Source organism: Hypanus sabinus, chromosome 15 (genome assembly GCF_030144855.1).
Source record: "Hypanus sabinus isolate sHypSab1 chromosome 15, sHypSab1.hap1, whole genome shotgun sequence".
Taxonomy (NCBI): domain Eukaryota; kingdom Metazoa; phylum Chordata; class Chondrichthyes; order Myliobatiformes; family Dasyatidae; genus Hypanus; species Hypanus sabinus.
The window spans coordinates 22282728-22305254 of NC_082720.1; the positions used below are offsets into that span (position 1 = coordinate 22282728).

General features: G+C 40.9%; 1 protein-coding gene across 5 annotated transcripts in view; it reads left to right on the plus strand.

Annotated features, from left to right (window-relative positions):
• LOC132405366 (histone-lysine N-methyltransferase NSD2-like) overlaps window positions 1-22527 on the plus strand; it is a 215892-nt gene that overhangs the window by 115216 nt on the left and 78149 nt on the right. For all 5 annotated transcript variants that reach the window (XM_059990117.1, XM_059990116.1, XM_059990115.1 and 2 more), the window contains 2 exons: window positions 3768-3877; window positions 8697-8813. In XM_059990117.1, coding sequence (XP_059846100.1) covers window positions 3768-3877; window positions 8697-8813 — 227 coding nt within the window. The remainder of the gene's footprint in view (window positions 1-3767; window positions 3878-8696; window positions 8814-22527) is intronic.

Genomic DNA, 22527 nt, shown 5'->3' on the forward strand with positions numbered 1-22527 from the left:
TGGATAATACAGAAACTCAAATGAAGAAAATGCTTAAAATATTGCTGATGTTTTCTGAGTTGTAGTATTGTGCAAAAGTCGTGGGCACATATATGTAACTAGGGTGTTTAAAACTTTTGCACAGTGCTTTATTTGTCTAGGTCTGGCAGGAGCAAAGGATGTTGGGAATGGTGAGGGTGGAGCGCTGCAAGTGGGGTGTGGAACAGGTGGCAGAAACGGAGTGCCAGGGTGGCGGGTGGCATGGGTGCTGAGACACGAGGCAAAGTCATTTGATTGCAAAACAATTGGTTTATTGATCATTACAGAATGTCTCTTGGGTGCTTCCTGCTGCCACCCCTTTCTCTTCCCCTTTCCTCAACCATGATTCCCCTCTCAGTTCACAAGAGACCCATATCAGAATCATCACTTATATATGGCATGATTTATTTTGTGGCAGCAGTACAGTGCAATACATAGAATAACTACAGTACTGCATAAAAATCTTAGGTATTCCAGCTGTGTGTGTGTGTGTGTGTGTGTGTGTGTGTGTGTGTGTGTATATAAAAATATTATGTGCCTCAAACTTTTGCATAATACTGTTATTTAATAAAATACTCATGCACAATTGCTTTTTTCTTTGATTGGCTTTATTTAAATGTTTGCTTATAGCATTTTGCTTGCTCTATATAATTATAGCCTGTATTGTGAGAAACCCAGTGCTATAGGATCAAGGGTTCTGTATTTCTTGTTGGAAACAGTGTTTTGCCAAGTGCACATTGTACCATCTCATAGTCAAATTGACATTTTGATGTATGGCACTGAATGTCCCCCACTTAATATTTTTAGCATCAAAATTGCTTGCCTCCCCATTTGCAAACATGCACAATTTCTGCTGGCCTACCACTGAAATTTTTTCCATATTCAAAATGTTATTGCAGATTCCTTAGGGATGATCTGAATGCAATAAGTGAAATGATTAGAATATAAAATAATACCATAAGATAATAGGAGCAGAATTGGGCCATTTGACCATAGTCTGCTCTGCCATTTTATCATGGCTGATCCAATTTTCTTCTTGGCCCCGATCTCCTGCCTTCTCCCAGTATCCTTTCATGCCCTGACCAGTCAAGAATCTATCAACCTCTGCCTTGAATATACATGATGGAAGGACATTAATCTCCATTCTATATTTGCCCTGGAAACAGCAGTATCTGCAAGTCTTAAGTTCTTGTTAATATTGACAAGCACGTTATACATGTAGTACTATGCAAAGCTCTTGGGCACCCTAGCTATATATATGTGTGCCTAAGACAGTTACCTGATGAAGGAAAGCGAATGGTGAAGGAGGGCAGTCTGCAAAAGGTTATTGACAAGAAAGTGGTAACTAATAGAGTAAGGGAAAATGCACTTTGTTAGGAAAGAAAAAAGTTTTTGTTTAGCAGGAGGAACATGGCATATATTTATGTATAGGAAGATATGGGTATATTGTTTCAGGAAAATTGTGCAACAAACATGCAACTACAATGTGCATTTAGAAAAGCAAATTGTACTGTGGCCTTCTTTGCAAAGAGGTTAGAAATCAAAGATATACAAGTTCTTTTAAGATGGTGCAAGGTCTTGAGTCCACATTTTATTGTGGCATGTACAGTTGTGGTCTGCGTGTCTGAGGATAGATGTATATTATCTTTGGAGTTACTCCAGTTTAGACTTAAAACATTAGTTTGTTTTGAAAGAAGGATTTTGGCTAGATTAAATCTGTCCTCCTCTATGAGCAAGTTCTATCTGGGCAGTTTCCTATATTGGTAGATGGGTATCAGTGGTTAGCTGTACCAAAGTAGTCTAACTAAAGGTATAGTAACTTCCAAAGCACGAGATGTCATTGCTGCATCTGGGTTCTTAAATATAGTTGTGCCTTGTGAATTGAATGGAGTGAAGTAATTATGCTCTGTATAAACTACAAGCTTTAGATAAATCATTTGGAGCCGAATGGTCTTTTTCTTGTTTATTTTATGGAATTTGATGGTATTTCTCTTATTCATATTAATTATAGCTGCGAAATACAGTTGCAAGAAAAAGTTTGTGAACCCTTTGCAACTACCTGGTTTTCTGCATTAATTACTCAAAAAATGTCTTCTGATTTTCATCTAAGTCACAATAATAGACAAACAACTAACAACAGACAAACAGTTGTACTTCTCATCAATACTGAGTACGCCATTTAAACAATCACAGTCTACATTCAAAAAAGTATGTGGACCTTTGGGGGGTAATGCCTTCTACAAAAGCTATTTGGAGTTGGGTATTACAATCTTTGAGATGAGTTTGGAGGTGTGGGTTGTAGAGGTGCCCGGCCCTATATTAAAAAAAAGACACAAAGTCAGGTTACTGACAGAGCCTGTTCTTAAGAATAATCTGTTTACGTGCACCATGCCGCAATCAAAACAACTTTCAGAGGACCTTAGAAGAAGAATTGTAGAGATGCATGAAGCTGGAAAAAGCATTTCTAAAGACCTGAGTGTTCATAAGTCCACAGTAAGAAAAATTACCTACAAATGGAGGAAATTCAGTACTATTGCTACTCTTCCTAAGAGTGGGCGTTTTCTGCAAAGATCACACCAAAGGCACATCGTGCAATGCTGAAGGAGGTGAAAAATAACCCAAGGGTAACAACAAAAGACCTGCAGAAATCTCTAGAACTTGCTGAAGTCTCTGTTCATGTGTCTACTATAAGAAAAGCACTGAATAAGAATGGTGTTCATGGAAGGACACCACACAGGAAAGAAACCACTGCTCTCCAAAAAAAAAATTACTGCATGTCTCAAGTTTTTCAAAGGCCACCATGGCCTCTGGGTCATTGTTCTGTGGACAAATGAGACAAAAGTTGAACTTTTTGGCAGAAATGCACACTGCTATGTTTGGAAGATAAAGGGCACTGCACACCAACACCAAAATCTCATCTCAACTGTGAAGCATGGTGGAAGGAGCATTATGGTTTGGGGCTGCTTTGCTGCGTTAGGGCTGGGAGAGCTTGCAGTCATTGAGGGAACAATGAATTCAAAATTGTATTGAGACATTTTTCAGGAGAATGTCAGGATACCAGTCCGTCACCTAAAGCTTAATAGAAGCTGGATGATGCAGCAAGACAATGATCCAAAACACAAGAGTAAATCAACAGAATGATTTCAAAAGAAGAAAATTTATGATTTGGAATGGCCAAGTCCTCGATCTGATTGAGATGCTGTGACATGACATGAAGAGGGTTCTTCATGCAAGGTATTCGAGAAATACTGATGAACTGAAACAGTTTTCTATGGAGGAATTATCTAAAATTTCTCCGTGCCAATGCGCAAATCTGATCAGCAGCTACAGGAAACATTTGGTAGAGGTTATTGCTGCTAAAGGAGGTTCTACCAGTTATTAAATGCATACTTTTTCCAGCCTGGACTGTGAATGATTAAACAATGTGTCCAATACATTCATGAGGTGTGTAATCACTTGTGTGTTTTTAGTTTGGGCAGATTGTGTTTCTCTATTGTAACTTAGGTGAAGATAAGACCTTATTTTGTAAGTAATTAATGCAGAAAACCAGGCAATGGCAAAGGGTTCACAAACTTTTTCTTGCATCTGTGCTTATGTTCTCTTTATTCAATATATGCGATAGATAGGGGGTAAGAAATAATGCAAAGAAGGAAACTGACAACTTTTTAATGAATATGTGCAATGGATTTCACAACTATATGTTTCCATTCCTCTTGAATGTTTATCTGACACAAGACTATATATTGTAGGTGAAAACAGTATCTCAAGCAGAAGAACGGTTTGTAAAAATGAAAAGAAGTCACAAATCTCATCTTCCAATAAGGACCAAATTCAACTCAGATCTGGAAGTGAAAAAAAGGTATTTTACTTACTATGAGTATGCTAGCCAGTATCAAAGTAACCGTTTCAGCGCTTGTTAGCATTGAAGAGGTAAAAATGCAGTGTAATTAGGCTTCTGAAGACATTATTCTGTTGGACAGGGTGATCTGAAAAGCTATGCATAAGCACTTTGAAAGGTTATCATTGCAGAGTATGACTGGCTAACATTTCACATTCTTTCTAGGGTGATGAATCCAGGAAACAACATCATTAATATTTCCTTTGTATGACAGAAAAAATATAGAACAATATTAGAAGGGAAGTACAAGAGGCTCAAGGAAAACGGTAATTACTAGTAACACACACAAAATGCTGTAGGGACTCAGCAGGTCAAGCATCTATGGAAATGAATACGCAGTTGACGTTTTGGACTAAGACCCTTCATCTAGACTGGAAAGGAAGTGGGAAGAAGCTAGAACAGTGTGTGGCGGGGGGGTGGGGGGGAGGTGTGAGGAGTACAAGCTAAAAGATGATACGTGAAGTCAGGTGGATGTAGAGGAGTCCATGGACTGGCATGTCAGAATGGGATTGGAATTAAAATGGTTGGCCACCAGAAAATCCTCTTTGTTGCAGATGGAGCTCAACCTGCTCAACAAAGCAGTCCCCCCCCCCCGGTCTACTTTGAGTCTGAACATTGTGGAGGAGGCTGCATCCGGAATACCAGATACAATAGGCGAGCCGAACAGTTTAGCAGGTGAATTATTGCCTCACCTGGTAGGACTTTTTGGGGCCCTGAATGGAGATGAGAGAAGAGGTGAATAGGCAGCTGTAGCACTTGTTCGTTTGCAGGGATAAGTGCCAGGAGGGAGACTGGGGAGGAACGAATGGACAAGTGAATCATTGAGGGAGTAATTAATAGTTACAGTTTTGACATGCAAGGCTAGCAGTATCCTGTAACACTGCAATCAGTAGAGTAGTTAATGTCGAACAGTCATTTAAGGTGAGCAGAGTAGAATTATGTCTGCACATAATAATTCAAAGATTCAAGTACATTTATTATCAAAGTATGTATGGAGTATACAACCCTGAAATTCGTCTTCCCCACAGACAGTCATGAAACAAAGAGCCACCATAGAGCCAATCTCTACAAAAAAGAAATCAAACATCTCTTTCAATATTTTTATTGGTTTCTGCATAAAGGAATACAGAGTACGCAGAGATATATATTATAAGTCAAAAGAAAAAAAAAATAGTACCAAATACATTGTATTAAAAGTACAGTTACAGTCACATAACTGTATTCATAAAAATTTAAATCATTATATTGAAATATAATAATTTTATTATACAGAAAAGAAAATCTAAACCCACTACCAAAGTCAGAGCTGTTAGGAAAAGCAAGAAAATGGGGAAAAACCCTCATAATATAATAAAATATATTATTAGCTACAATTTGTACTTTTACAACAAATCAAAGATATTGAAAATAACTTTAAAATGGTCCCCCACAATGTATAAAAGTCTTGGCTAGATTCAAAAACTGAACATCGGATCTTCTCTAAATTTAAGCATGACATAACATCCTGTAACCATTGAGAATGAGTAGGCGGAATAGCACCCTTTCATTTAAGCAAGAGCGCCCTCTTAGCTATAAGAGAAGGAAAAGCCAAAATATGCAAATCAGGTGTCTCCAAAATAAAGTCTTTTCCTCCAACAATACCAAATAATGCGGTCAAAGGGTTAGGCTTAAAATTTACCTTGAAAATACCTAGAAAGTTTGGAATACTTCCTTCCAGTATCTTTCAAGGCTCGGGCATGTCCAAAACATATGGATTAGTGAAGCTTCTCCATTATTACATTTATCACAGAAAGGAGATATATCCAAATAAAGATGAGATAGCTTATCTTTAGACATGTGAGCCCTATGAACCACTTTAAATTGTAAAAGGGAATGACGGGCACATAATGATGAAGTGTTAACCAATTTAAAAAATTTCATTCCAAGTATCCTCAGAAATTTGAAGTCTGTAAATCTTGTTCCCAAAGATTTTTAATTTTATCTATAGGAGCATTTCTCATTCCTAGCAACATACTATAAATATTGGATATTGAACCATTATAAAAAGGTTTCAAATTAAAAATTACATCTATTAAGTCCTTTTCGGAACATATAGGAAATGTATATAGTTGAGAACACAGAAAGTCTCTAATTTGTAAATACTGAAAAAAAAAGAATTTTGGTTGAACTATATTTAGCTGACATTTGCTCAAACGAAAGACAACTTCCTCTCACAAACAAATCCTGGAAGCATTTAATACCCAATCTATCCCATTCTTTAAAAACTGAATCCGTCATCAAAGGTTTAAAAAAATAGTTAAAACAAATGGGACTAGACAAAGAAAATCTCAATAGACCAAAGAATTACCTAAATTGTACCCAGATCCTCAAAGCATGTTTAACTACCAAATTTTCAGTTAGTTTACCAAAAGATAAAGGGAGTGAGGATCCAAGAAGAGAAATAACAGAAGATTTATTAACAGAGTTAGTTTCTAAAGAAACCAATATCGGACAGTCCTCATGGTTAATATGTTCAAAACGTAAGATTTCGTATATTGACTTCTCAATAATAAAACCTAAAATCTGGTGAAGCTGAACCTCCATTCTTTTTAGATTTTTGAAGATGAACTTTATTTAGTTGAGAATGTTTGTTTTTCCATATATAAGAAGATATAATAGAATTGAGAGAATCAAAAATAGATTTAGGAATAAAAACAGGTAATGCCTGAAAAAGGTATATAAATTTAGGTAAAATGTTCATTTTAATAGAGTTGATTCGGCCAATCAAGGATAACGAAAAAGGCGACCAGTTTGATAGTATCCTTTTTACAAAATTCTGTAAGGTAAGAAAATTTTCATTAAATAGGTGTTTATAATTCTTGGTAATTGTTACACCCAAATAGGTAAATTGATTTTTTACAATTTTAAAAGGAAGGTTAGTATGAATTGATGACAAATTATTCAGAGGAAAAAGTTAACTCTTACGTAAATTCAGTTTGTATCCTGGAAACTGGCTAAAACAAGAAAGAAAACATCAAACCTCCCCAACCCCTATGCTAAAAAAAATCGCACAAATGGCAACCCAAAAAAAATTGAAAACACAGAATATCAACACAAAATCAAAGGGCAGAGTTCAGTACAGTTTAGCTCAATGTTCATTATCTGCATGCTGCCCTGGTTCAAGAATTGCCCAAAAGTAATAAGAAAGGATGGCAGAACTAGAACTAGAAAGTAGAACACATCCTAAACCTGAATTAGAGTCCAAATCTACAATCCACGTCAATTAAACCTTGCTCCAGCAGCATTCACCAACAGCTTCGTGGGAAAGAGTGATCATTCGAATGCAAGTACCTTACTTTGGGAGCAGTGATCGAGAGACCGCCACATGCAGTCACCTTCTCTGGCACCAGTGAGCAAAGAGGCTGGTATACGGCGCTGAATACTCGCTCGCCCTCTGCACCTGCTTCGATGGATTTCAATCTTCCTCAGCACTTTAGTCGGTCAGGGATGAAGTCTCCTGGCCACCATGATGCACACTTTGGTCACAGCTTCGTGGAATGCTCTTGGGGACAGCAAAGTGCCAGATTGCCCTATTGGCCTGAAATCACACTGCCAGAATGTAGATACTGGGCTCTAACAGTAGCAGAAGCACATCTGAAATTTAAAAAAAGATGTAAAATATGAAAGGAGTTGCTTTGTGTCCTGTCTTGAGGATGTTGCCTTTGGTAGCATTGTTCACTGGCACTATCTTCTTCCAGACTTTAAAATTAATAATTAATATCAGAAGAAAATCATCTCCTAAGTTTTCAGTAGCAGAACAGCAATTTCGAAACAAGAAGCATCAGAGGAAAATAATTTAAGGGAAAATGAGTGGTGTAGAGAATATGAAATAGGCTCACTTGATTAAAAAAAATGATATAGTGTTAGAGTGATATTGGACTCATATTTAAAACATGGAGTAAGGAATAAAATTAATCATAAATGATAAAAAATAAATTATGGCATAAGAGCTTTATAGTGTTAAGAGATTTGGTGGTCATGTTGGTGCTGTTTCAGACAACTGATAAAAACACTGCTGATTGAGAGAGTTGGAAGGTGTGTAAAAGCTGTGTATAAATAAATGGATAATCTCTTTATGAACAGTACTCATTGTAGTGCTATCTTGAAGATGGTCACATAAAGTAAACAATGAGATTAGATGAATTTTCTCAGGAACAACAAACACTAGGTAATCCTGGGATACAGATCTTCACTGCTCAGCACTGGATTGGGGTTCTGAGGTTTATATTCCAAGCTTCCCTTTGATACTTTAGGCAATAACATCCTCTATATCAGATCCCCTCACAGTCTCACTCCACATCCACTAACCTTCCACTTGCACTAAAGGCCATTCCTTTTCTTTCCACCTTACTCTACTGTACATTGATGATTCAATGTTCACCCCCCCTCCCCCCGAAAGTTTGGAATTGTGATTTGAAAATTACAAGTGCTAATACGAGAATTGTTCCATATTCTGGGCAAAATTAAACTCTGAACTCTACTTCAATTAAACATCATCCTTTTAATATGTCTATATTGCCTTTTAAATTGGAAAATATCAAATCTGCTTGTTTCCCCTCTACCCACTTCCAACTGTATTCATTACCTCTTAATGTCGTGAGAGGTTAATGAGTCACTAAATTATCATCATGTTGTTGTAACAAATGATGTCATTGCATCTCATTTAGAAATGGTAGAATAATAATTATTTTATTCTTCTGTTTATATTTTTTATGGTTATCATTCCATGCCAAACATACAGAATGATAATCAGCTAGACTCTGCTGATGAAAATGACCTGGATGGACTTCTTTCAACATCAAGGAAATCACAAGTGGAACGTGGTGGAGGGGCAGCAAAAAAGGAAAATGTTTGTCAGGTATGTTATGTATATTTCTTGTGATAGCGTGCATTATGTCTTCTGTGATTAACATCTTTGTGTCTGACTAGAAAGTTTGTAGGTTCAAATCCTGTTTCAGATACTTGATACAAAATTCTGGTACTTCTGTATGGTACTGAAAAAGTTTATTAAGTGTACTATCATTCCAATGAGACATTAAGTTAATGCTCAGTCCACTATTTCAGGCAGAAGATCCTAAAGCAATATTTTTAAAAAGAGCAGGCAAGTTATTCCCTTTGTGCTAAACAGCATTTATTTTTAAGTTGCAAGGCCGAATGGCATTTTTTTGTGTAGGAACTTACTGTGCATAATTTGGTTGTCACATCTCTTAACTTACATAACAAAGCAACTTTTGAAACTTCCTGACATTGGTTGTGCACTGCAGAATTTCTTTTCAATATTACAAATTTATTTTTAAGATTGAGGATATGAAATAAAAAATATGGATCTTCAACAGTATGAGTAGAGGGAGTTAATGTTTCAAGTCACCTAACCATCATCAGGATTGGAAAAGAGTGAAAGCAGACATGTTTTAAGTTGTATCAAGGTAAGATTAGATGGAAAGAACAAAGGGAATACCAAAGTCATGCATATGACACACCTGCTGATCATCAACATATGCAAATGACTCAATTGTTTTTGGAGAGTGAAATGAAAGCTAAACATTGCTGATATGTCCAGAGGAGTCTAAACAAGCAGCTGAATGAGGGAATGGGTTGAGTAAGACTGAAATAACAGATTCAGAATCGGGTTTATTATTACTGGCATGTGTTGTGAAATTTGTTAACAGCAGCAGTTCAATGTAGTGCATAATATAAAAAAAAGTATAAGTAAATCAGTTATAGTATATATGTATATTGAATGTTGTAGGTTAAAAATTGTGCAAAAACAGAAATGTATATTAAAAATGTGAGGGAGCAATGTTCATTTAGGAATCAGATGGCAGAGGGGAAGAAGCTGTTCCTGAATCGCTGAGTGTGTGCCTTCAGGCTTCTGTACCTCCTTCCTGATGGGAACAATGAGAAAAGGGTACGCCCTGCGTACTGGGAGTCCTTAATAATAGACTTGGCTTTTCTGAGACACTACTCCTTGAAGATGCCCTGGGTACTTTGTAGTTTAGTACCCAAGATAGAGCTAACTAAATTTATGAAACTCTGAAGCTTCTTTCAGTCCTGTGCAGTCGCCACCCCACACCCATTCTTGATAGTGATGCAACCTGTCAGAAAGCTCTCCACGGTACATCTGTAGGTCTTGGGTGTTTTTGTTGATATACCAAATCTCTTCAAACTCCTAATGAAGTTTAGTCACTGTCTTGCCTTTTTTATAGTTCCATCAATATGTTGGAACCAGGTTAGGTCCTCAGAGATTTTGACAACCAGGAACCTGAAACTGCTCACTCTCTCAACTTCTGGTCCTCTGGTCCTTTTATGAGGATTGGTATGTGTTCCTTTGTCTTACCCATCCTGAAGTCCACAATCAGCTTTTTCGTCTTACTGATGTTGCATGCAAGGTTGTTCCTGCGACACCTCTCCACTAGTTGGTATATCTTGCTCTTGTATGCCCTCTCGTCTCCATCTGAGATTCTACCAACAATGGTTGTATCCTCAGCAAATTTATAGCTATACAGGTGTCCCCTGCTTTCTGAGCGTTCGCTTTATGCAACTTCACTTTTACGAAAGACTTACATTAGTACCTGCTTTTGCTAACCGAAAGAGGATTTTCACTTTTATGAAAAAAGACGCCCGCTTTAAACTTGTGTTTACCCTGAGAAAGACTACCATGACCACTGAAGCCTTGCGTGGACAGGTGTTTGCGTATAAGTGTACGTACTGATTTTTTTTCTCCCTACAAATCGGTTTTGGTTCAATCTTCCCGATTCTGATAAGTGAAGGTACACTGTACATACATTATTTCTACTTTATATAACTGTGTATTCATCATATTATTCCTGCTTTTACTATATGTTAGTGTTAATCTAGATTTTATGAGCTATTTGATATGACTTAGTAGGTTATTTTTTGGGTCTGGGAATGCTCAAAAAATTTTCCCATATAAATTAATGGTAATTGCTTCTTGGCTTTATGCCATTTCGGTTTACAAATGGTTTCATAGGAACGCTCTATCTTCGGATAGCGGGGGAAACGTGTACCTAGCCACACAGTCGTGGGTATAGAGTGAGTAGAGCAGTGGGCTAAGCACACACCTCTGAGGTGCACCAGTGTCACTTGTCAGCAAGGCAGAGATATCACCAGTCTGCACAGATTGTGGTCTTCCGGTTAGGAAGTCGAGGATCCAATTGCAGAGGGAAGTACAGAGGCCCAGGATCTGTAACTTCTTAATCAGGATTGTGGGAATGATGGTATTGTAGCGGTGTGCTACACGCAGCGCTAAAATTACGACACGGAGTCGGTAACTGCAGTCGAAGGAAAAAACTTTATTCGAAAACTTCAGCCTCACTTTTAAGCTTCCCTCAACTGGCCCCCCATGGCGCAGAGGCTCCAAAGCTCTGTGCTCGCAAACCCCCGTAGGCTATCTAATTGTGAGTCGGTTCAGATGCGCCAGGAAATGGGTCGCCACATAACCCCCCCCAAAACCGGCGATACACCCCCCAATGTCCACAGTCTGGGCCAGAACCTGCTTGGGAGGTCGGCCTCTGCGCCGAGGCGCCGGAAACTCGGCTGGTTGCGCCAGGTCGACATGGGCCGGTTTGAGGCGGTCCACCGTGAAAACCTCCTCTTTCCCCCCAACGTCCAGCACGAACGTGGACCCATTGTTCCGGAGCATCATAAACGGCCCCTCGTATGGCCGCTGCAGCGGCGGCCAATGCCCGCCCCTTCGTACAAACACAAACTTACAGTTCTGTAGGTCTTTGGGTACGCAGGTCGGGTGCCGCCCGTGCTGTGAAGTGGGTATGGGGGCCAGGTTACCGAGCTTCTCGCGTAGTCTGCCCAGGACTGCTGCGGGTTCTTCCTCTTGCCCCCTTGGGGCTGGTAGGAACTCCCCGGGGACGACCAGGGGCGCGCCATATACCAACTCGGCCGACGAGGCGTGCAGGTCGTCCTTGGGCGCTGTGCGGATGCCAAGTAGAACCCAGGGAAGCTCGTCCGCCCAGTTGGCTCCTCGCAGGCGGGCCATGAGGGCCGACTTCAGGTGACGGTGGAAACGCTCCACTAGCCCGTTCGACTGTGGGTGGTAGGCAGTTGTGTGGTGCAGCTGAGTCCCCAAAAGGCTGGCCATAGCTGACCACAGGCTGGAGGTGAACTGGGCGCCTCTGTCGGAGGTAATGTGGGCTGGTACACCAAAGCGAGATATCCAGGTGGCGATCAGGGCTCGGGCGCAAGATTCGGAGGTGGTGTCGGTGAGCGGGACCGCCTCTGGCCATCTTGTGAACCGGTCCACGATAGTCAGGAGGTGCCGCACTCCGCGCGACACTGGCAGGGGGCCCACGATATCCACATGAATGTGGTCGAAACGCCGGTGGGCGGGATGGAACTGCTGCGGTGGGGCTTTGGTGTGCCGCTGCACCTTGGCCGTCTGGCAGTGCATGCACGTTTTGGCCCATTCACTGACCTGTTTGCGGAGTCCGTGCCAAACGAACCTGCTGGAAACCATCCGGACAGTTGTCCGGATGGAGGGATGCGCCAAGTTATGAATGGAGTCGAAAACGCGGCGCCGCCATGCTGTCGGGACGACTGGACGGGGCTGGCCGGTGGCGACGTCACAGAGTAGGGTCCTCTCACCTGGGCCCACGGGGAGGTCCTGGAGCTGCAAACCGGAGACTGCGGTTCTGTAACTCGGAATCTCCTCATCCGCCTGTTGCGCCTCTGCCAGTGCCTCAAAGTCTACCCCTTGGGAAAGGGCATGAACGGTAGGGCGAGAGAGCGCATCCGCCACGACATTGTCCTTACCTGAGACGTGCCGGACATCCGTCGTGTATTCAGAGATGTAGGACAGGTGGCGTTGCTGGCGGGACGACCAGGGGTCGGACGCTTTCGTAAACGCAAAGGTAAGCGGTTTGTGGTCGGTGAATGCGGTGAAGGGCCAACCTTCTAGGAAGTACCTGAAATGCCAGATTGCCAGGTAGAGCGCCAACAGTTCCCGGTCGAAAGCACTGTACTTAAGCTCGGGTGGTCGCAGGTGTTTGCTGAAAAACGCCAGGGGTTGCCAGCGACCTGCGATGAGTTGCTCCAGCACCCCACCGACTGCCGTGTTTGATGCGTCCACTGTGAGGGCGGTAGGGGAGTCTATTCTGGGATGTACTAGCATTGCGGCGTCCGCCAAAGCTTCCTTCGTTTGAACGAAAGCGGCGGCGGACTCTTCGTCCCAGGTAATGTCCTTGCTCGGACCCGACATCGGGGCTAACAGGGGGCGCATAATCCGGGCAGCTGAAGGGAGGAAGCGGCGGTAGAAATTGACCATACCTACGAATTCCTGAAGGCCTTTGATCGTGGTGGGTCGGGGAAAGAGGCGGACCGCATCTACCTTAGCGGGCAGAGGGGTTGCCCCGTCTTTAGTAATTCTGTGGCCCAGGAAGTCAATGGTATCGAGTCCGAACTGGCATTTGGCGGGGTTGATTGTAAGACCGTACTCACTCAGTCAGGCGCAGAGTTGACGGAGGTGGGACAGATGCTCCTGACGACTGCTGCTGGCTATGAGGATGTCATCCAAATAGATGAACGCGAAGTCCAGGTCCCGTCCCACCGCGTCCATTAACTGCTGGAACGTCTGTGCGGCATTCTTCAGGCCGAACGGCATGCGGAGGAACTCGAAAAGGCCGAAAGGGGTGATGAGAGCCGTTTTGGGGACGTCGTCAGGATGCATCGGGATTTGATGGTACCCTCGGACGAGATCTACCTTGGAGAAGATCTGTGCGCCGTGCAGGTTTGCTGCAAAGTCCTGAATGTGCGGCACAGGGTAGCGGTCCGGTGTGGTAGCCTCGTTCAGCCTGCGGTAGTCGCCGCACGGTCTCCAGCCCCCCGTCGCTTTGGGCATCATGTGCAGGGGGGAGGCCCATGGGCTGTCGGACCGCCGGATGATCCCCAATTCCTCCATCCTCTGGAACTCCTCCTTCGCCAGTCGGAGCTTGTCCAGGGGAAGCCGCCGAGTGCGGGCGTGGAGGCGTGGTCCCTGGGTCGGGATGTGGTGCTGTACGCCGTGCCTGGGCATGGCCGCTGTGAACTGCGGTGCCAGAACCGATGGGAAATCCGCCAGGACCCTGGTGAAGTCGTTGTCGGACAGCGTGATGGAGCCGAGGTGTAGGGCTGGCAACTGGGCTGCACCCAGGGAGAACGTCTGAAAGGTCTCGGCGTGTACCAGTCTCTTCCTGGGCAGGTCGACCAGTAGGCTGTGAGCCCGCAAAAAATCTGCACCCAGAAGCGGTTGGGCTACGGCGGCCAGTGTGAAGTCCCACGTGAACTGGCTGGAGCCGAACTGTAGCTGCACCTGACGGGTGCCATAGGTCCTTACTGTGCTGCCATTCACGGCCCTCAGGGGGGGACCCGGTGCCCTGCTGCGGGTGTCGTAACTCGTCGGAGGTAAAACGCTGATCTCAGCCCCAGTATCGACCAAAAACCGGCGTCCCGACCTTCTATCCCACACATACAGGAGGCTATCCCGATGGCCAGCCGGCGTAGCCATCAGCGGCGGCTGGCCCTGGCGTTTCCCGGGAACTTGCAGGGCGGGCGACAACGGCGGGCTTCTGCGCCCCACCGCTGGTGGTAGAAGCACCAGTGTTCATTGGGCCGGGGGTTGGCGGGCTCTGCGGCCGGGTCTGGACTGGTTTGCTGCCAGGAGTGTGGCTGGGAGATCTGTGCGTTGGACGCCCCACTCACCTTCTTGGCATTCCACAGCAAGTCCGCCCGGGCTGCCACCTTCCGGGGGTCACTGAAATCCGCGTCGGACAGCAGCAGGCGTATGTCCTCGGGCAGCTGCTCCAGGAATGCCTGCTCAAACATGAGGCATGTGTGTCCGTCGGCCAGAGACAACATCTCATTCATTAAAGCCGATGGAGGTCTGTCGCCCAAGCCATCCAGGTGCAGTAAACGGGCAGCCCGCTCGCGCCGTGAAAGTCCGAAAGTCCTGAGGAGCAGGGCTTTGAATTCCGTGTACTTGCCGTCTGCCGGGGGCGACTGTACGAACTCCGCGACCTGGGCCGCTGTGTCCTGGTCGAGGGAGCTCACCACGTAGTAGTAGCGGGTTTCCTCTGAGGTGATCTGGTGAACGTGGAATTGGGCTTCGGCTTGCTGGAACCATAGGTCCGGGTGCTGTGTCCAGAAACCCAGCAGTTTCAACGAAACCGCATGAACAGAGGCGGCGTCGGTCATTTCTGGTCCAAAAATCGTTTGGACTGTCGGGGTCACCAATTGTAGCGGTGTGCTACACGCAGCGCTAAAATTACGACATGGAGTCGGTAACTGCAGTCGAAGGAAAAAACTTTATTCGAAAACTTCAGCCTCACTTTTAAGCCTCCCTCAACCGGCCCCCCATGGCGCAGAGGCTCCAAAGCTCTGTGCTCGCAAACCCCCGTAGGCTATCTAATTGTGAGTCGGTTCGGATGCGCCAGGAAATGGGTCGCCACAGTATTAAATGATGAACTATAGTCAATGAACATCATCCTGACATAGTTTGTATTGTCCAGGTGATCTAAAGCCAAATGAAGAGCCATTGAGATTGCACCTGTTGTTGACCTGTTGTGGCAATAGGCAAATTGCAGTGGGTTCAGGTCCTTGTTGAAGCAGTTCAGTCTAGCCATGGCCAATCTCTCAAAGCATTTCTTCACTGTAGATGTGAGTGCGATTGAGTGATAGTCATTAAAGTAGCTCACTCTCTTCTTTCTAGTCACTGGTATTATTGTTGCCTTTTTGAAGCAAGTGGGAACTTGTGCCCGTATCAGTGAGAGGTTGAAAATGCCCTTGAATGCTCCTGCTATTTGGTTGGCACAAGTTTTCAGAGGCTTTCCAGGGCCTTCCACATTGTGAGGGTTCACCCTCTTTAAAGACGGCCTAACATTGGCCTCTGAGACAGAGATCACAGGATCACCAGGTGGAGAAGGGATCTTCACAGCTGCAGTTATATTCTACCTTTAAAAGCGGGCAAAGAAGGCATTGAGTTCATCTGGTAGTGAAACATCGCTGCCATTCATGCTACTGGGTTTCGCCTTGTAGGAAGTAATGTCTTGCAAACCCTGCCAGAGTTACTGTGCATCCGATGTCACCTCCAACCTCTTTCAAAATTGTCTCTTCACCCTTGAAATAGCCTTCCACAAGTCGTTCCTGGTTTTCTGGTTCAGGCGTGGGTCGCCAGATTTGAATACTACAGATCTCGCCTTCAGCAAACAGCATACCTCCTTGTTCATCCATGGCTTTTGGATGGGAATGTACAGTGAGTCTTTGTGGGCACAAACTCATCCATACAGGTTTTAATGAAGTCAGTAACAATTACAGCATTCTCATCCAGGTTCGAAGATGAATCCCTGAATACAGTCCAGACCACTGAGTGAAAGCAGTCCTGTAAGCACTCCTGTGCTTCCCTTGTCCGTACCTTCTTGGTCCTAACCACAGGTGCTGCAGTCTTCAGTCTCTGCCTGTACTCAGGGAGTAGAAGTACAGCCAGGTGATCAGACTTCCCGAAATGAGGGTGTGGAATAGCACAGTAGACATTCTTGATGGTGGTCTAATAATGGTCTTAGGTCTTGTTTCCTCTGGTATTTCAAGTTGTTCTGTTGATGGTAATTGTTTAGTGATTTTTTTTCCCCCAGACTGGCCTGGTTAAAATCCCCCAAGATGATGGTGAAGGTGTTAGGGTACGCTGCTTCATGCATGTTGATCTCATTACCCAGATCATCCAAAGCTTGATTTACATTGGCCTAAGATGGAATGTATACCAATATCAAAATGATCATGGAAATCTCCCGTGGTAGGTAAAATAGATGGCATTTAATTGTGAGATACTCCAGGTCTGGCGAGCAGAATTGGGACAGCACTGATATATTTGTGCATCAAAAGGAATTGATCATGAGACATATTCCTGCATCTCTGCTTTTGAGAGGCTCTAGATATATCATGGCGGTGTATAGTAAATCCGTTGATCTGAATCACTGCGTCCGGTTTGGAAGCGGTTAACCAGGATTCCATGAAACAAAGGACACATGTGGTCCTAATGTCCCTCTGTTTCAGCACCCTAGCTCTGAGATTGTCAATTTTATTCATTAGAGACTGCATGTTTGTAGCAAGATGGTCAGTATTGGAAGTCTAAATTCCCATTTCCTTAAATTCACTTGTATATCTGACCTGCAGCCACATTTCCTATATGAAATCTGGTGAAGACTATGTCCACAATCACCTTTGTTTCTGTCAGTTTTAACCAGTGATAGCTCATTTAATCGCGTTAAGACATCTTTGTTAACTCCACTGACCTTGGAAGCAGTTGTGATTTTTAGCTGTTATCTGGCTGAAATAGAATTTTCGATCATATCCATTGAGAGTTCTGCTGCCACTTGAGGCTCCTCAGAAATAACAGAATTCTGTCATTTCAGATTTCCAGCAAATGCCGTGTTCATCATCTTATAGTGTCAGCAGATGTTTTATTTCTGTTTCGATTTTTACTGCCCTTGTTCATCTTTACGAACAATTTTGCCACATGTGCAAGCTTGACCTCCCTCCACTTCTGCAACTTTAAACCATGTTTGTTTTTTTCAGTTTTCAGTTCTCAGTTCAGCACTCTACTGATGTGTTATGACCCGGTGAGCATTCGTCCTCAGCATTTCCTGATTTAATTCTGAATTTCTAGCATCTGTGGCATTTTGCTTTTGATTTTAAGGAAATGGTTAAGTTGACTGGCAGATTTTAATATTAAAAAGACATGATACAATAAAGTGAAAAATGAATGTTAATTCTTTAACTGGAACAACAAGCTAACTTCTTGTCATCTTCCCTCTTTGGAAGTGTGAATGTTCATAATGAACTTGCAATAAAGATTATTTCATAGAGATTACAAATACTAAGTATACATATTTTTTTCAAAGTTGCTACATTAAAATAAAATTAAGACTGTAAGACATAGGGGCAGAATTAAGCCACTTAGCTCATCAAGTCTGCTCTGCCATTCAGTGATGACTGATTTATTATCCCTCTCAACTCCATCCTTCTGCCTTCTCATAACTTTTGATGCCATTACTAATCAAGAGTCTATCAACCTCCAGGTTAAATATACTGTATCCAGTTACTTGCCCTCCACAGCAGTTGGTGGAAATGAATTCCACAGATTCACCACCTTCTGACTAAAGAAATTCCTCCTCATCTATGTTCTAAAGGGACATCCTTCTAATCTGAGGCTGTGCCCTCTGGTCTTAGACCTCCTTATTAAACATCCTCTCTATGTCCACTCTATCTAGGACTTACACTATTTGATAGGTTTCGATGCAATTTCCTCCCCTCCCCCACCTCATTTTTCTAAACTTAGTACAGGCTCAGAGTCATTAAACACTCCTAAAATGCCAATCCTTTTATTCCCAGGATCGTTCTCATAAACCTCCTCTAGACCATCCCCAATGCCATCTTATCCTTTATTAGAAAATAGGCCCAAAATTGCCCACAATATTCCAAGTGCAGTATGACCAATACCGTATAAATCCTCAGCATTACATCCTTGCTTTTGTATTTCATTCCTCTCAAAATGAATACTAGCATTTCATTTGCCTTCCTTACCACTGACTCGACCTGCAGGTTAACTTTAAGGGAATCCTGCATGAGAGCTCCAAGTCGCCTTGCACCTCTGATTTCTGATTATACTCCCTTTGTAGAAAATAGTCAATGCCTGTATGTCTTCTACCAAAGTGCATTGCCATGCACTTCCCTACTATATTCTATCTGCTACTTCTTTGACCATTTTCCTAATATGTCTGGTCCTTTCTTAACCTCCTTGCTACTTCTATACTACCTGGCAAACTTGGCCACAAAGCCATCATTTCTGTCTTTCAAATCATTAGTGTATAACATGAAAAGAAGTGGTCCCGACATTGATCCCTGTGGAATACCACTAGTCAGTTGCATTTAGCATTGTAACCATCCACTGTAAATTGGCACATGAGGACTGAAATTCTTATCACTATTGTGCATAACATTGCTAAGTATTCGCTAATTCTTACTGCATTTCTTTGCCATTATACTATTTATTCTTTTATAGTTCATGCTAGAGGCACCAACGCCGAGGGCATATTTGAATCCCAGTAAACACATCCATATGTTCATGAATGTTAGTTGTAAAAGCAGGTTGTGGCTCTTAAACGCTCAAGCAACCTACCCAACTCTGATCAATTTGAATTTAGTATAAGCCTAAGTATTTATCTTTTCTAAAGTAAGGGACACAGATTTTAAGGTGCAAATAAGATGAGTAATGTGCAAGAGGTAGATGCATAAGCTGGAAGTTCAGCTCATTACATAGAAACCACAAAGTTTAGTATAATTATTTCTCTTGTACTTGATCATATACTTGCAGTATTTGTAACGTAAGTATCAATTGTCTGAAGTCCATAAAGCGCCTTGCAAGATATCCACTTGATCCACTTTTGGATAAGCTCTGTGACACAAAATTGAGATTTCATGCAGCATTTGTTAGAAAAAGTCTAGAATTAGAGGATGATCACATTTGTACATCTTTTCCCCTTAGCTATTTGCGTGGATCACTGTAGATAAGGGCTTATAAAAAGAATTCCACTCCCCCCCCCCCCCCCCAATGGAAGTTTTCATGTTTTGTTGTTTTACAACATTAAATCACAGTGGATTTAATTTGGCATTTTTTGACACTGGTTAACAGAAAAAGGCTTTCATGTCAAAGTGAAAACAAATCTCTACAAAGTGATCTTTCTTTCTTTTTCAATCTTTTTATTGATTTTCACATATACACAAAAAAAAATAACATAGTAATAAGTAAATTATAAATACAATAGACTTGAAATCACATTGATAATAAGATAATAATATCCTACTAAACATCAACAAAAGAAAATACCTTAATCAAGTCCACATGATTATATGAAAAAAAAACAAATAACCATTAAAAAAGAAAAAAAAATATTAAAAAATATGTGAGAAAAAATATATATTAAAAAAAAATAAAACACTAAACTAAACTAACATAGGCAATAATAACAGTTTACAAGTATAAGATAGTGTCAAAGAACTCCGGAACTCCATACCTGAACATGAATAAGCAGAAAGGTCCGGAGAAGGCCAAATTAATTCATATGAAAATGTCGAATAAACGGTCTCCAAGTTTCTTCAAATTTAATTGATGAGTCAAAAATAGTGCTTCTAATTTTTTCCAAACTCAGATAAGAAATAGTTTGAGAAAGCCACTGAAATGTAGTAGGAGGATTTACTTCTTTCCAATTTTGTAGTATAGACCTTCTGGCCATTAATGTTACAAAAGCAATCATTCGTCTGATTGAGGGGGAAAACTGATTGCCATCTTCATTTGGTATGCCAAAAATTGCAGTAATAAAATGAGGTTGTAAATCTATATTCCAAATTGAGGAAATAGTAGTAAATATATCCTTCCAATAATTATGTAAAGTGGGACATGACCAAAACATATGGGTCAATGAGGCCACTGCTAAATGACATCTGTCACATAGAGGGTTAATATGAGAATAGAATCGAGCAAGTTTATCTTTAGACATATGAGCTCTATGTACAATTTTAAATTGTATTAAAGCATGTTTAGCACATATAGAAGAAGAATTAACCATTTGCAAAATTTTTTCCCATTTATCTGTTGATATGTTGTATTGAAGTTCTTTTTCCCATTCTTGTTTAATTCTAACTGATATTTCTGGTTGTATCTTCATAATCATATTATAAATAAAAGCTACTAATCCCTTCTGACCAGGATTTAAGGTAAAGATCAAATCTGTAGTGTCCATCAAAGTTGAATTAGGAAAAGATGGTAAAACTTTATGTAAAAAATTTCTAATTTGTAAATATCTGAAAAAATTAGATTTAGGTAATTCAAATTTATTAGAAAGTTGATCAAATGACATCAAAGTATCTTCAAAAAAGAGATCACGAAAACATTTTATACCTTTCCTTTTCCATATGTTAAAAGCTTGATCTGTCCAGGAAGGTTTGAAAAAGAAATTAAATAAGATAGGGCTATCAAGAACAAAGTTTTTCAAAATAAAGAACTTACGAAATTGAAACCAAATTCGTAATGTATGTTTAATAACAGGATTAAATATTTGTTTATTAAATTTAACTAAATCCGCAGGAAGACAAGAACCAAGAACAGAGAATAGAGAATATCCCTTTACCTCATTACATTCCAAATTTACCCACTGTGGGCACAGTGGTGAATCCAAATCTAATTTCCAATACAATAAATTACGAATATTATTTGCCCAATAATAAAATCTAAAATTAGGTAAAGCTAAACCACCATCTTTTTTTGATTTTTGTAATTGCTTTTTACTTAACCTAGGGTTTTTATTTTGCCACACAAATGAAGAAATTTTTGAATCAATGCTATCAAAAAAAGACTTAGGAATAAAAACTGGTAGGGCTTGAAATAAATATAAAAATTTCGGTAAAATCATCATTTTGACAGCATTAATCCGACCAATTAATGATAAAAACAAGGGAGACCATCTTGTAGTAAGTTGATGAATTTGATGAAGCATAGGTAAAAAATTCATTCTAAATAAATCTTTATATTTCTTGGTAATTTTTATACCTAGATAAGTGAAGTTATCAGTAACAACTTTAAATGGTGTCCTATCAGTCAATAAAGTTTGTGCATTTAAAGGAAATAATTCACTCTTATCTAAATTTAGTTTATAACCAGAAAAAGTACCAAATTGAACCAACAAGGATAAAATAGCAGGAATAGACCTATCAGGTTCAGAAATATATAACAGCAAATCATCAGCATAAAGAGATAATTTATATAACTTCTCATTACGGGTAATACCAAAAATATTAGGAGATTCACGAATAGCAATAGCTAAAGGTTCTAATGCAATATTAAATAATAAAGGACTTAAGGGACAACCCTGTCTCGTACCACGAGATAATTGAAAAAAAGAGGATCTGTGGTTATTCGTAAAAACAGAAGCAACAGGTTTATGATATATTAATTTAATCCATGATATAAAATTAGGACTAAAATTAAAATTTCTCAATGTATTAAATAAATATATCCATTCAACTCTATCAAAAGCTTTTTCAGCATCTAATGAAATAACACATTCTGGGATTGTGGGTGGTGAAGTATGAATTATATTAATCAATTTTCTTACATTAAAAAAGGAATACCGATTCCTCATAAAACCAGTTTGATCTTCTGAAATAATCTGAGACAGTACTTTTTCTAATCTAATAGCTAAAATTTTTGTAAGAATCTTAGAATCTACATTTAATAATGATATAGGGCGATAAGATGTACATAAAGTAGGATCTTTATCTTTTTTAAGAATTAGAGAAATATTAGCTTCATAAAAAGATTGAGGTAATCTCTTCTTAGCAAACGCATCATTAAAAATTTCACATAACCAAGGAGAAAGCAAAGAAGAAAAAGTTTTAAAAAATTCTACTATATAACCATCAGGACCAGGAGCCTTCCCTGAGTTCATTGATGAAATAGCCTCTCCTATTTCCACTATAGAAATAGGAGCATCTAACAGACTATGATCTTCATCAGT